General features: G+C 39.9%; 1 protein-coding gene across 1 annotated transcript in view; it reads right to left on the bottom strand.

The window, feature by feature from the left end:
- Positions 1-15,798, bottom strand: part of ALDH1A3 (aldehyde dehydrogenase 1 family member A3) — a 57,002-nt gene that overhangs the window by 29,240 nt on the left and 11,964 nt on the right. Inside the window, exons 4-6 of the mRNA XM_043985094.1 lie at positions 11,420-11,549; positions 10,727-10,788; positions 4,187-4,315 (exon numbers count right to left, since the gene is read on the bottom strand). Of these exons, the coding sequence (XP_043841029.1) occupies positions 4,187-4,315; positions 10,727-10,788; positions 11,420-11,549 (321 nt within the window). The remainder of the gene's footprint in view (positions 1-4,186; positions 4,316-10,726; positions 10,789-11,419; positions 11,550-15,798) is intronic.

The following is a 15,798-nucleotide window of genomic DNA, read 5'->3' as shown; positions in this document are numbered from 1 at the left end:
TTACATTCTCATATACCATGAAAGTTGACTCTATCCCACACCATTCATGTGAGTCTATTCTCCTGTTATGCATATTCTTTCATCTAGGAGGGGTTCAAAATCACTTTGAGATCTTATACTTGCCTTAGATTTGGAAAAAAAATTAAAAATATATATATATATATATATATATATATAAAAGGGGGAAAAAAAACACTTGTCCTGTTGCATGGCATTTTTCAAATTACCTCCTTAAGTATGAAAGGCCTTGGCCAGTGGTGTTTATGTCCATGACTTTAATAATACCTAGCATTTATATGGTGCTATCTAGCATTTTATATAGCTTATATAACATTTGCAAAGCCTTATTATCTCATTTTAACCTCATAACAACTTTGGGAGGTACGTGCTATTATTATCCCCACTTTACAGGTGAGAAAACTGAGGCTAAGAAGCTATGTGAGTGGTTCAGAGTTTAGTGAGTGTATAAGACCAAATCTCAACTCAGATCTTCCTGATTGCAGGGCTAGTGTATAACCTAGTTGCCTTAGCTTTACCTTAATTAACCGTAGCCAAGAGTTTAAAGCATCTGCTCACAGAAAGGCCTGATTCCATGTTTCTCATGACTTTTTCTCTAGCTCATCATATGGAATTTCATTTCTTAAATGCCTATTCTCCTGCTGTATTCAAGGTCTAACTTTTTACACAAAGTCTTTCCTGATCTCTAACCCCTATTAATCCCTCTTGAAATTACTTATTATTTTGGATATGTTTTATCTACATATGGGTTTACACTCCCTGTAAAATATGAGCTTCTTGAGGGCAGAACCATTTCATTTTTGCCTTTGTATCTCCAGCACCTAGTACAATGCCTAGCACATAATAAACACCAAATAAACATTTCTTGAATTGAATTTTAATTTTTTCATCTGCTCCTACAAGGTAGTTTACATTTCTCTTCAGCTAGATTAGAGATGCCTTGATGTAAGGGACAACATTTTAACCAATCAAGCAAAGGAAAAGTGATAACATTTATTAAGTGCCTACTATGAGCCAGATATTGTATTAAGTGCTTAAGGAATATTGTCTTATTTGATCCTCATAACACCCTTCAAGGGTAGTATAACAACCCCCATTTTACAGTTGAAGAAACTGAGGCAGAAGGCAGTTAAATGACTTGCCCAGAATCACCTAGCTAGTAAGTGTTGGAGGCTAGATTTAACCTCTGGTCTTTCTGACTCCTAGCCCAATGTTTTATCCACTCACCCACCTAGTCACTTCCATCAATCAACAAAAATTTATCAATACATTGTAAAGAATTAATTGTTATTTGAGGTTTTTATGACCCCATATTTTGGCTAGAATTAAAAAAAACAAAACACCTAGGCATGCACTGGTCTGGGGCTCTGCAAACCCATGGTGCTCCACCCATTGGTTGTAGCCATTGCCATGGTGCTGGCACCTCACGCCATCACCACTCGCCTACATGAGCCTGGCAAAATTATAATGATTGGAAGTCTAGTGAGGGCAGTCATGTGACTGTCAGAGCGGCCAGCCAATTGTTTGGGGGCTGCAGGGGTTTGCTGGGAGGGGGGAGGAGAATTCGCCATTCTAGCTGGAAGGCAACAGGAGCGAGGCTGTGTATTCTCAGCTAATTCCTGGGCGGTGGTATTTTTTGAGGTTGTATAATTTCCCTTTCCACATTTTATTTCCTTTCCCTTGATCCTACTGATCCTGTTTGTGTTTTTTTTTTTAAAGTTCATTCTTGTTAAAATAAATCCTGTTCTGTTTTGAGGGAGGCTGCCAGTCTCCTTCCTTGCCCCAGTATTGCGGCGAGCCGCTTAGCTAACACTCCCCAATTAAAAATTGGTCCCCACAACATACTATGTGCATAGCGCAGTCATTGTGATAAGTGAGAGAGATAAAAATACAACAATGAAATTGTTACTGCCCTCAAAGAGCTTACATTCTAAAGAGAGGAGACAAGAGGTACATACAAACACACAAAATATATATATACAAAAGATACAAAATGGATACAACATAACTTTAAGAGGGGAGGCACTAGGAGCTGGGGCATGAGGAAATGCCTCAGGCAAAAGATAGCACTTGAGTCAAGTCTTTTTTTTTTTTTTTTTGGCAGGGCAATGAGGGTAAAGTGACTTGCCTAGTCACACACCTAGGAAGTGTCAAGTGTCTGAGGCTGGATTTGAACTCAGGTTCTCCTGAATCCAGGGCCAGTGCTTTATCCATTATGCCACCTGGCTGCCCCTTGAGTCAAGTCTTGAAGGAAACCAGGCAATATAAGAGTCTGAAATGAGGAGAAAGAGCATTCCAGGCAAGGAGACAACACCCCGCCCCCCCCACCCCCACCCCAGCATAAGGCACAGAAATGGGAGATGGAGCACCATGTGTGAGGAAAATTAAATAGGTCAGCATGTCTGGACAATAGATTAGAGCATGAAGAGGAGTAAAGAGAAAGAAATCTGGAAAGGCAAGAAGGGTCTAGGTTGTAAAGAGCCAAGCAGAGGCATTGCTGATCCCAGTGATAAGACAGGGGCAATGGAGTTTATAGGGTACAGGGATGACAAGGTTAAGCCTATACTTGAGGACAATCCCTTTGATGACTATATTGGGGGATGGATTGGAATGGGAAGAGACTTGAAGCAGGAAAATTGATTAGGAGGCTATCACAACAGTCCAGGATCCTAGCATAGTGCCACATACCTAACATTTAATACATGTGTGGAATTTGCTGTTGTCATCTTCCAAATTGTGATAGAAGATAAAAATAACACTGGATAAAGTGTTCTTGATCTTTTAATGTATAGAATACAATTAGGTTATGCCTTCTCTTAATCGCATCCACAGTGCCTCTACAAATGATAGGTACTCAATTATAATCAACTGACACCATATCACATATCGTCTGTTATCTGCTTTCTGATGACCTACACAAGTTGCCACAGAAGTTAATGTACGTAGGGTGACCACATTTGGGGAAATGTAATAGACTTTATTTTTACTTCCTCCAGAAAAGTTCTTAAAGCAGGATTGATGGTTTGGAAGACACAAGTTAAACAAACATGAATTAAGTCTCCAAACATTAGTACAAGGACAAGTGAAAATCTGGTGAATTATGGATTAGTTTAACCTATTATGTTTGCCATAATATAGGCATGTTAAGTGCAATAGGAAAGCCCCAAATCAAAGACACAATCCCAACCCCTTGCCTGTGGAAGAGAATAAGCATTTATTAAGCACCTCATATATTACAGGCACTGTGTTAAACATGTTATAAGAACAAAGCTAAACTAGTTTCTTCTTTTAATTCCTGATATTAACAAAAAGCTAGTAGCATGTACCCATCATATGCCGTGAGGTTTATCTTTGAGGATGTGCTTGCTTCTCTGTTCTAGAAATAGCCTATAGAAAAAGGTCACTATTAGTGATGGAGATGATCTGAGTTGAAAAGGACCTTTTAAATCAATGTAGTGTCTATTTCTCATTATACAGGTGAGGAAACTAAGGCTCACAGCAAAGTGACTTTGCCATTGTCACAGAGGGGGGTCTCAAGGGTTAAATTTGGGGTCTCCTAATTCTGAGACCAGTGTTTTTCTCCAGGACACTACTTTCCCCCTTAAACCCACCTCCCAACAAAAACAAAATAAAATAAAACCCAAACTGAAATGACTTCAACTGAATATCAATTATTTTTGAAGTCAAGACTTTGGTCTACTGGGCTTGCTCTTATGTATTACAATTTCAGCCAGAACAAGCAAGATTACATTAGATCATCCCTTCCAGATAGTTTTTCATCCCACAATAGCAAAGTCTGATGAACCTCCTACATATTCTGTTCTTTTTCTGATAACCTTCCTTAGCATTCATTCTCTTGTAAATTCACTAAGCAAAACATTTGGTTCTAAATTATTACATTGAACCCATAATAAAAGTTAAGTACCCTCATTAGCCTGACTGGAAGGAATAGAGTTTCTTCTAATTCAGCAACCATGAGCAATGGAAAAAAAATTAAGTTGCCAAGCAAAATTTAGGGAGTGATATCCTGCCCACTCAACTGTAAATAAGTTTGCAACACTAGGTTAGGTAAATCTTGATTGGAGCAGTTTTATCTTGCTCTATGGCTCAGTTCCTAGGAGTGGGTATGCTGTCAAGGACACAAAATATTTTCTTTTGGACACCCTACCTCTTTGATCAAAGATCCAAGATAAAGTGATGTTAGGGGTGTCTGCTCAGCTGGTTTAATAACGATGGTATTCCCACAGCACAGGGCTGGTGCCATCTTCCAAATAAGCATCATCAATGGGAAGTTCCACTGAAACAAAGCAGACATTGTTTTGATGTTAGCTTTGGAAAGAAATGGTCTACACATCACCCCTTTCCCTTCAGTGACATCTACTGGTTAAGAAGGAAACACAGAATGAAAAGGAAGACTTGATTGTTGGGGGGAGAGGGTTGCCTTTGGAAAAATGGAACAATCATTTACATGCCTGGACAATTACGGAGTCATTGTGAGGGTAGATTAATAATAGGCACAATGGCAGCTGTTTTCAACCCATTGGAAACACCTCTTTTAGTCTCATAGCACTTACCTTACAGGTTTGTTGTGAGGATCAAATGAGGTAATAGGCAATGTGCTTTGCCAACCTTAAAGCACTACATAAATACTAGCTATTAGTATTAGGTTTGGTCTATAAAGGGTTAAAAGTTCTATTATTTGGTTTCTTTTTTTCTTCATAGAGTCCATAGCTTTAGAGCAAGGATTCTTAACCTGAAGTTGATGGAATATTTTTTTGGCACTTAAATCATTTCTAATTTGAGAAGGTTCTTGCCCCTGGTTCCCAAGGTCTACAATGTGAAGGCATGTTTGTATTTTTAGATGGTGGCTTTGATCAGAATTTTTTTCTGATCTATATTTGATAATCAATCATTCTAGTTTCATTGAACCAACCCAGATCAACGTACCCTAACCTGCAGTTGTTCTAGCATGTCTCTTTGCTTTCATTTTCATAAGATTTAGAGTTCCAAATTTTTCTTCCTCCCCCCTCCACAAGATCGTAACCAGGTTATATATGTAGAATCCACAAGTATTCTTTTTATCAGTTCTTTCTATGGGGGTGCATAGTAAGCTTCCTCATTAGTCCCTTGGGATTGTCTTGGATCATTGCATTGCTGAGAGTTGTTCACAATTGCTCATTGAACAATACTGCTGTCACTATGCACAATGTCCTCCCAGCTCTGCTCACTTCAGTATACATCAATGTTCATTAGTCTTTCCAGGTTTTTCTGGGATCATCCTGTTTGTCATCTCATATAACACAAGACCATTCCACCACAATCATAGCACAGCTTCTTCCATCATTCCTCAATTGATGGACATTCCCTTGATTCTCAATTCTTAGCCTCCACCAAGAGTTGCTATATTTTTTGTACAATTTTCTCCCTTTTCTCTCTCTCTCTTTTTTTTTTTTAGTGAGGCAATTGGGGTTAAGTGACTTGCCCAGGGTCACACAGCTAGTAAGTGTTAAGTGTCTGAGGCCGGATTTGAACTCAGGTACTCCTGACTCCAGGGCTGGTGCTCTATCCACTGCACCACCTAGCTGCCCCCCCCTTTTCTCTTTCTCATGATTACTATTGTTAACTGTTTCCCTTCCATCCTATTCCCTTCCCCATATTTATTCTATTATCTATCTTCTTTCATCTTATCCCTCTTCAAAAGGGATTTGCTTCTGTCTGTCCCTTCCCCCAATCTGCCCTTCCTTCTTTTGCCCCTCTCTTTATCCCCTTCCCCTCCTATTTTCCTGCAGGGTTAGAGAGATTACTCCACCCAATTGAGTGTGTACATTATTCCCTCCTAGAGCCAATTCTAATGAGATTGAGGTCTTTGAGCCAATTCTGATGAGTGTTAGGCTCATTTACAGCCCAGATTAAATAGATTACTCCACCCAGTTGGGTGTATGTGTGTTAGGCCCTCCTTGAGGGGCCTCTTTGAGCCTTTTCTGAAGAGTGTAAAATTCATTTACTGCCCTGCTCCTCTCCCATCTCTTCCCCCACTCCATAAGCCTTTTCCTGTTTCTTTCATGTAGGATTTCACCTCTGCCCTTCCCCCTCCCCCAGTGCATTCCCCTCACCCCTCAATTTAACACTAAAGATGTCATCATGGGGCAGCTAGGTGACATAGTGGACAAAGCATCCACCCTGGACCCAGGGGGATCCCAGCCCAAACCCATTCAGTTGATGAATTTTTTAAAAAAATTTTAAACAGTTTTATTTAAAGTTTTGAATTCCAAATTCTATCTCTGATAAATTTTAAAAAATTGATAACTGTATTTCAATATAATTGATTTCCTTTGTAATTTTATATATATGTGTATATATGTATATATATATATATATAATCTATGTATTTTAAAATGTTATTCTGATAGGCTTTTCCAGCCTGCCAGAGGGGACAATGACACCCACAAAAATTAAGAGCCCTTGTTCTAAAGATGGGAAGGATTTCAGAGGACAAAAATGATTATGTCTGTCCTGATGAGATAGAAAGAAAGCAGGTATTGCAAAGAGCCAGAAGGGACCTTAGTTAGAGAACATCTCATCCTGATTTCTAATTTTATAGATGAGAAAACTGAGGCTTTGAAAAATGAAATGTCTTGCCCAAAGTCACTCAGTAAATATCAGAGTCTATCCTCAAACCTAGTTCTAGATCTATGATCCAGGAGAAACTCTAAATTTAACACTCTTTACATTACACTAAGTTGCCTCTATGAATAGAATAATTTAATTTCTATCTCCTCAGCCCATGCCTTTCCTTTTCTCCTTGCTCTCTTCTAACCAACAAACCAAACTAAACAAAAAATATATATTAGGAACCTACACTGCACTAAGCACTTGGGATATAAAAACAAAAGTCAAAGTCCTCAAGAAGCTTACATTCTAAGAGTAGAGAGACAGAGTTCACAATATGGGCATATAAAAACACATACAAAGCAGATGCAAGGCAATTTTAGGGGGCAGCTAGAGCAATCAGGAAAGCTCTTGTTAAGAAAGTACCTCTTGAGCCAAGTCTGAAGGAAGCCAAGGATTCCTTGAGGCAGAATGAAGGGGGGGAATATTCCAGGTATGGGAGACAGCCAATTAAAAGGCATACAGGGGCAGCTGAGTGGCCAGTGGATAGGGCACCAGCCCTGGATTCAGGAGGACCCGAGTTCAAATCTGACCTCAGACACTTGACACTTGCTAGCTGTGTGACCCTGGGCAAGTCACTTGACCCTCATTGCCCCGTGCAAAAAAAAAAGGCATACAAAGAGGTAGGAGATGGAGTAGCACATGTGAGGAGCAGCAAGTAGGAAAGATTGTTGGATTGTACAGTTCATGGAAAGAAGTACTATGTAACAAGGTTGAAAATCCAGGAAGGGGCCAGGTTCTGAAGAGTGTTAACTTCCAAATGGACAAGTTCATATGAGATCCTGGAAGGAATCAGGAGCCATTGGACCTTATTGAATAGGGTTGTAATATGGTCAGATCTGTGCTTTAGAAAAATCTCTTTGGTACCTACATGGAGGATGATAGCTTGGAATGGGGAGAGACTTGGGGCAGAAAGAACAATTAGGAAGCCATTGCAATAATCTAGGCAAGAAATTATGAGGACCTGAATGCAGGTGGAGGTGAAGAGAAAGGGATATAGATAAGAAATGTGAAGATAGAAATGACAAAATTTGGGATTGCTTGGCTACATGAGTTGAATGAGAGTGACAAGTCAAGGGAACATTAAGGCTGCAATTGTAGATGACTAGAAAGATTGTAGTGCCCTTGACAGTACTACACATTATTTCATTTGATCCTCATGACCACCCTGTTAGTTGCTACTATTATCTCCTGTTTACATTTGAGGGAATTAAGGCTGAAAGATTGTGACTGGCTCTGTCACACAGGTATTAAGTGTCTGAGGTAGGATTGGAACTCAGGTCTTCCTGATAAGTCCATCACTCTGTTCACTAACCATTGTACTACCTATCTACCTCTACTAGGAAAGTGCTAAAGAAGGGTTGGGGGGGACAGATAATGTTTTATATTGGATATGTTGGATTTGTGATATCCATAGGACATTCAGTTCAAAATATCCAATAGGTAATTGATTATGTGGGTCTAGAGCTAAACAGAGACATGTTTTCTAAATACAAAGACTTGGGAATCATCTGCATAGAGATGATAATTAAACTCATGGATGTTGATGAGTTCCCCAAGTGAGAAAGGCCTAAGATAGAACTGTGGGATATACCCACGTATATGGGAATGTGGAAGAGACACATCATGGACAAAGATCCAGCAAAGGAGACTGAGAAGGACTAGTTAGATGAATAAGAGGAGAACCAATAGACAAAAGTGTCACAAAAACCCAGACGATAAGGTGGTCAAGAGTATCAAATGATACAGAGAAATCAGGAAAGACAGGGACTGAGAAAAAGGCCATCAGATTTGGCATTTAGGGAACTGGTAACTTTGGAAACAGAAGTTTCAGTTGAGTGAAGCCAAATGATTTTCCCAAAATATTTGGCCACCAGTAGAGGATAGGCTCATTAAATCCAGGATAGGCAAAAGAATAAATAATCATACCAACACCTTTCTATAACAGGTCCCCATAGGGTTAGAGTAGGTGGCCACCTGTATGGTATGATTTGTAGTGATCACAAGGCCCTGCCTACTCATAAATCACTCCTCCACCTACTAGGTCATAGTCTAAAATTCCCACCATCAGAGCCACTAATGGATTAAACAACAAAAGAAAGGTATTGTCCTCAGGGGGTCACAGTTAAAAATGGCATTAGAAGAGACTAGTTTATCAGATTAGTTCATTAACACCCTGGGCTTTGAGAAGGAGGTAGCATAAAAACAGATACATTTTCATATCTGGTAGGAACCATGGCAGCCTCAGGGGCAGAAACCAATGTGAGGAACCTGGTTCAGGGTGGTATGATGTCCAAAGAAATGAACCAGATAAAATAGAAAGGTCAGGAAGAAAGGGTAGGTGGAAGTGAGGGTGGTAAAGGAAATTAAAAAAAAATTGGAGTCGGGGCAGCTAGGTGGCACAGTGGATAAAGCACTGGCTCTGGATTTAGGAGGACCTGAGTTCAAATCTGGCCTCAGACACTTGATACTTACTACCTGTGTGACCCTGGTCAAGTCACTTAACCCTCATTGCCCTGCCCCCCCCCCTAAATAGAGTCAACTGTAGAAATTGAAATCTCCCTATAAAGACCATTCACTCACATATAAAATAGTAGCCACCTGGACATTTTATTTGTGTGTCTCCTAGTAGCTAGCATATGTGATTCCTACTAAATGGGAAATTATGTTTATTTTATTTTATTTTGTGGGACAATGAGGGTTAAGTGCCTTGCCCAGTATCACACAGCTAGTAAGTGTCAAGTGTCTGAGGTCAAATTTGAACTCAGGTCCTCCTGAATCCAGGGCCAGTGCTATATCCATTGTGCCACCTAGTTGCCCCAATCATGCTTATTTTTAAGGATACATTTAAATGGGCCTGCCAGTGTTTCTGATCCCATTACTACTCAATGTGAAACACTCTTAACTAATGTTGTCTCAAGCTATGATGGCTCATAGTTATACTGTGATTTGCAACAATACTTTTTGGAAATCACTTAGGCCCATCTCCTTATTTTATAGATAAGGAAACTAGGCCTGGTAAGAGAGTCCTGGGGCCAAGATTCCAAATCTACCTAATCTCAGGCCTTCACCCTACAAGAACATGACTGCTTTTCACACCTTCACATAAGAAACTAAACACTTTCTCATTGATTAGAACAGGATAGGGATAGGAACTGGAACTTGTGATTTCATAATTATAGAGAACTCTCAAGGGAACTCCCTCTTCCAAAGCAGATTGGCACCTTCTCTGCAATTTATATTCTCACTAGAGCAACGAAAGGTTAGATACTTGTCCCAGGTCATGCAGCCAGGATGTGTCAGAGGTGTGACCTGGACAGAAGTCTTCCTGTCTTCAAGGCTGACTCTATCCTCTAACCCATGATGCCTCTTATTGATTAGAATTTGCTCTAATTCATAAACTATAGCTTTCCATTCAAGGCAGTAGCCTATCCCAATTATTCTGGACAAACGAGAGGTCATTGCAGCTGATCCAGTGTCCTTATGCTGCTAGAAAAGAAATGAGAACATGATACCTAGCTTTCAGTGTTTCAAAACACCAGTTAGGGTTCAACCATGCTACAGAGTTTGAAAATTCAGTTTACTCAACTCAATAGAATCCCTCTCTTCCTTCAACATGCAGTTCAGAAACTATAAGAAGCCTTTCCTGTTTTTCCCGACTGCTAGTGCCCTCCCTACCTCCCTAACTTAGACCTTTCATTTACTGGTATTTATTCTTTTTGTTCTCATTCTGGATATATTTCTCTATGTACTTATTGTCTCTCCAGAATGTCAGTTTCCTTGAAGAGTAATTTATTTTTTGTGTCCCCAGTGCCTACCTCGGTGCCCAATAAATGTTGATTGACCAAAGAAGAGAAAGTCTGAGTGGCTTGCTTTGGCCAATTAATTTTAGTTCAAAAATAATAATTTCTAGCTACACATCAATTTACAGTTTCCACAGTATTTTACAGGCATCATGCCACTTGAACAAAGCAAAGTTGCTGGACATTGGTTCAAAGCAGTTGAGGCATAACATCTTTGGAGAAGCTAGTATACTCACAGGAATAATTGCTCCACAAACTCCTATTGGTTCATGCCTGGTAAAACACACAACATTTTCATCTGTAACAGAAATGAGAGAGGGGAGAGGAAACACATGTACATATGAATCTGGGATAATAATTCCAAGTGTTAAACAAAATCTGAAAAGGATTCATATGGACTATTGAAACATAATCCTTGGCTGAGTCCAGTAGCGTATACCTGTGTAATCTTTGATGCTAGGGACGGCTGAGGCTTGTGGATCACTTGAGCTCAAGAATTCTATGTTGCAGGAGACTAAAGCCAATCAAACACATGCACTAAATTGAGTACCAATTTGGTGAGTGCTGAAGAGCAGGGGGCTACCAGGTTGTCTAATGAGGTGTGAATTGCTCAGGACATGGAGCAGTTTAAAGCTTCCAAGATGATCCACAGTAGAATTCAGCCCATGAATGGCCTCTGCCCTTACAGCTTGGGAGTAATAGGGGGACCCAGTGTCCAAAAACCAAAAAACCAAAAAAAAACCAAACCAAAAACCAAAAACCCCAGAAATAACTTTTAGTTCAAACTCACTTCAAAGACTCTCAAGAACAAAAACTGGATCATAACTGAATGTTGTTTTCCTTTGCATAGTAACAGCAAAGATTATGTCTCAGAAGCCTGGCCCACATGAGAAATTCAGAAGTGAGCCATCAGTCCTACTCTGGCTTACCTGCTGGGATAGTTCTGCCGTGTATCTTGTCTGCCCATCCTGCATAGTATCTGAGTGTTTTGATACAGCCTTCCAAGTCAATGAAGAAGGCATGAAGGAAAGGTTTTCCCGTGTCCATGGTTTCCAGAGTCTGCAACAACAATAAAATGGTATGTCAGTTGCTATCTGCAAGTTCCTGGTTTGTAAAATCTACATGGGTAAGAGGAGAATACAATGTGGTCCTTGGCTTTTATTCTCCAGGACCCACATCATAGATACACCTTGAAAGAAAGAAAGAAAGAAAGAAAGAAAGAAAGAAAGAAAGAAAGAAAGAAAGAAAGAAAGAAAGAAAGAAAGAAAGAAAGAAGAAGAAAGAAAGAAAGAAAGAAAGAAAGAAAGAAAGAAAGAAAGAAAGAAAGAAAGAAAGAAGGAAAGAAGAAAGGAAGGAAGGAAGGAAGGAAGGAAGGAAGATTACTTGAAAATATTAAAGTCTGACCAAATTTGGCACACACTACTTTTATTTCAAAACACCTAAGAGTTAGGCCACTAGCCAGACAAGGGGGATGAGTTACATGCATCTCAGTGGGACCACCCGGATTCAAAGTTAATTTGAAGCATCACTGGAAAGAAATAAAGTTTTGCATTTGATCTTCCATCTGAAGCCAAATGACTCAGCCCACAGAACAGCTTTAGCTGTTTAACCTTGTCATGTGGGCCTATTCCTTCACAGAAATCATTTTCAATATTGGGGCTGGCTGTAGTGTTCTTGATAAAACAGCCAGCCCCTTTGTCCGGTGGCAGCTTTGGAAAGTTAAGGATAATGAAAGAAAAAGAAAAAATCTTAAGATCTGGGCTTACTTAAAATAATGCTTTTTCCCCTCACACAGGCTGGTTTCTGTCACTGCAGAGTAACTGACGTTCGAAAGAACGTCTCTGCACACAAGAGAAGCGCTATCCCTTGGTAGAATTAAATGTCTAAACAAAGATGAAATCATACTCTGCTGGTGTTCAAATACTTTAGTTCTAAATAGAAGCTGAATAGACTTTTCCTCCATGATAAGGGCGATTATTATCTACTGAGGCTGCTGCAGCTACTGAATGACAGGGGTCATTTTCTATTTTCAGAATCATTTTAAGAGAACCCTTTTTGTTCGACAGACAAGCCCTCCCAGTTCAAGCTTTTTCTAAAGCCCTAACATTGAAACTTTCAGTTGTCCCTAAATACAGGAAGTTGCTACACTGCCACATAGCCCAAGGCTCGACGTCTTGACAACCAGTAAAAGGACTGAGACGCAATACCTGGGCCTCTTCAAAGTCTGAGTCTCCTCTTCTGTAAATGGTAAGATACTAATAGAGTCACGACATTAAATGTCTGGTACTTCCTAATAATCATCTCTCACGTTTACAGAATGCTCTGCAGTTGACAAAGCACTTTTATGAAAACAACCCTGTGATATAGGCAGTGTTAAGTATTATTCATTCCATTTTATAGAAGGGTTAAACTGAGGTTTGGCTCAGGAAGATTAAGTGATTTTTCTCACAGTCTCACAACTACTAAATAGAAGATCTAGGACTCAACTGTAGGCCTCCCAATTCCAAATCCTGTGTTCTTTCCATCATTCCATGCTTTTTTTGTTTGTTTTGTTTTATTTTGGTTTTGGTTTGCGGGGCCATGAGGGTTAAGTGACTTGCCCAGGGTCACACAGCTAGTAAGTGTTAAGTGTCTGAGGCCTAATTTGAACTCAGGTCCTCCTGACTCCAGGGCCGATGCTCTATCCACTGCGCCACCTAGCTGCCCCCCCCCCTTTTTTTAAGGGACACAACACTTTATAGATGGATATCAATAATTCTCAAAATACCTCTTTGGGGAACTCCACAGATTTTTGTTGATAGATAAGGAGGCTGAGGCAAAAGAGACAGAGCTTGCCTGCTGAGAGTCACGAGGTAAGCAAGTCAGGGTTGCAGCTGGGACTCACCCTCCCATCTGCTGTTTCTAATTCTCAAGTGCCATCCACCAGACCGCACTGCGGCCTCACGTTGATGCAAATTTTGTTTGAAATTTTTGCTTTTCAAGGTGAACCTCAGGAATGATAGTTCCTGCCTACCTTTCCAGATAGATTTCCTTTTACTGCCCTTCATGTACTATAAATTCCATGCAAACTAGCCTACTGGCTTCTTCTCTGGACTCAATGTTCCACCTCCTGCTTCCTTGTGTTTGCATGGGCTGTTCCCAGTGCTTGAAATCCACTCCCTATCCAAATCTTAGACAGAACATAGCAGTCTATTAACCCTTGGAAATTTTGCCTCTTAGATTAGCATCTGAGTTTGCCAGCTTTGTTTTGTCCACCATGGATTTGGACAGCATAGTCTCCTAATCCACTGTCACAGACAGTGAAGCCAATACATCAGGTTTTGCCTATAGATTAAACATCCTTTGCATTTCTTTTTGCTATTGCTGTATTGGTTGTTCATAGGTTAACTACTACTGTGTCTAAGTTTTATTCCCTTTAAGATTTTAGTTATGAATTTTCTAAAAAGCAAACACAAAAAACAACCAAAAAAACTAACCTAAACAAAAAAGCTACCTTCTAAATTATTAGAACCCAAACTCACGATATACAAAATAATTTTTTTTAATACAAGAAGAAAACTGTTGACATCATCAACTTTGCCACATGACTTGTTACGAAGTAGCCTATATGGGTGAGGTCCAAAGATGGAACAGCAGGTTGAAAAAGAGTTTTAGAAAAGCAGCTCTGAGGGAGGACCCAGAAGTTGAAACCACAAAAAGCTACACTCTGTGATTAAAGCACATCAGTAATGGAGAGAATTCCAGGGACACCAGATGCACCCACATCTGTTTCTGAACATTTTACACCAGAAATGGGTAAACAGCTCTGTCAAAACCACTAAAACCGAAATGCTAACAAGACTAAAAGAAGCACTTCACTGTGTGAAAATGCTGCCGTCAGAAAAACCATATCAAGGTAGAGTTTGATAGGCATTTCCCTATGATGTGGTTTTTGCCATACTTGCCAGTAATTCTCTTGTCCCCTTTCATGTCATGGCAAATGGATAGCTCTTATTTCTTGTGGGCAATATGACCCTAATGGCAAAGTAACTCTCTTCCTTCTTGGTATGAGTTCCTCAATATTCCTTTTATTATCAAAACACAGTTTTGTGAGAACAACAGAAAGGATGGAAAACAAAGGTTATCTTTGCACTGCTGTTCTCTAAGAAGATGTTTATGTTAACACCGAGGGTGGGGGGTACCTATGGTAGAGTCTATAACCAAGTTATTAGCCCACGTTGAGATGTCAGACATATGAGATCATCTTGGTTAAAACAGAGATGTTTTAAAAAGCCAGTTTGGCAGCTTAAGAGTTGAAACTGGCCTTCTTTGCAGGAAGAAACCAGAGGCCTAATGGTAAGAAATGCTTACTTTGGTAGGGCACTCACCCTCACTCCCACTCGGGATGAACTTGCCAGATGAACACATTCAGAAGTGAAAGACTCCAGTTTCTGCGGGGACACAGCCTATTGCTTTCCTGATAGCAAAACTCCCAGTAAAATGCCCATGAATTAGATGAGAAGAGTGTTTTTTAAGAACCACTACCCCAAAGGAACGCGTTTAAGGAAAAAAAGAGAGAGTTTATATTGTCTTTGTCTTTGCATAAATACCTAGAAAATGATATATAGTCTACCTTTCACCCCACCAGGTATAGGATCAAACTAGAGAGAGGAGATTACATTTTTTCAACTCATTAGCCAGAAGGGAGACAGTCTTATGAAGTATCTTACCATGTAATTTGTGGCTAAAATTTGTGGTAACTATTTAAAAGGGGGGAGGGAAGCTAGGTGGCCCAGTGGATAGAGTGCACAACTAGAATCAGGAAGACTCATTTTCCTGAAGTCAAATCTGGCCTCAGACATTTACTATCTGTGTGATTCTGGGCAAGTGACTTAATCTTGTTGGCCTCAGTTTCCCCATGTGTAAAATGAGCTGGAGAAGGAAATGGCAAACCACTCCAGTATCTTTACAAAGAAAACCCTAAATGGGGTCATGCAGAGTCAGACATGACTGAACAAAAACCATAAAATTCAAATTGGGTCTCAGTTGTCAAAGATAATCAATGTGTTAGCATAGTTCCTGACACACAGTAGGTAGCAAAGGATAAACTTGCTAAAACTTGTTGACTCTCTGACTGATGATAGAATGAATAGAGACAAAGATAACTCTAGCATTTCCTGGAGCCCCTTGGATAATCTCTGTCTCTATCTCAATTTGTATAGTATTGCAAGTGCTTTCTTAACAATAACTCTCCAGGTGGATAGCCTGTTGATATCACTATTTTAAATAGAATAAAACCAAGGGACTACGAGGTAAAGTGATTTGTCCA

Source organism: Dromiciops gliroides, chromosome 2 (assembly GCF_019393635.1).
Source record: "Dromiciops gliroides isolate mDroGli1 chromosome 2, mDroGli1.pri, whole genome shotgun sequence".
NCBI lineage: Eukaryota > Metazoa > Chordata > Mammalia > Microbiotheria > Microbiotheriidae > Dromiciops > Dromiciops gliroides.
Note: the sequence above shows the minus strand (reverse complement) of the source record. Positions and strands in the feature narration are given on the sequence as shown.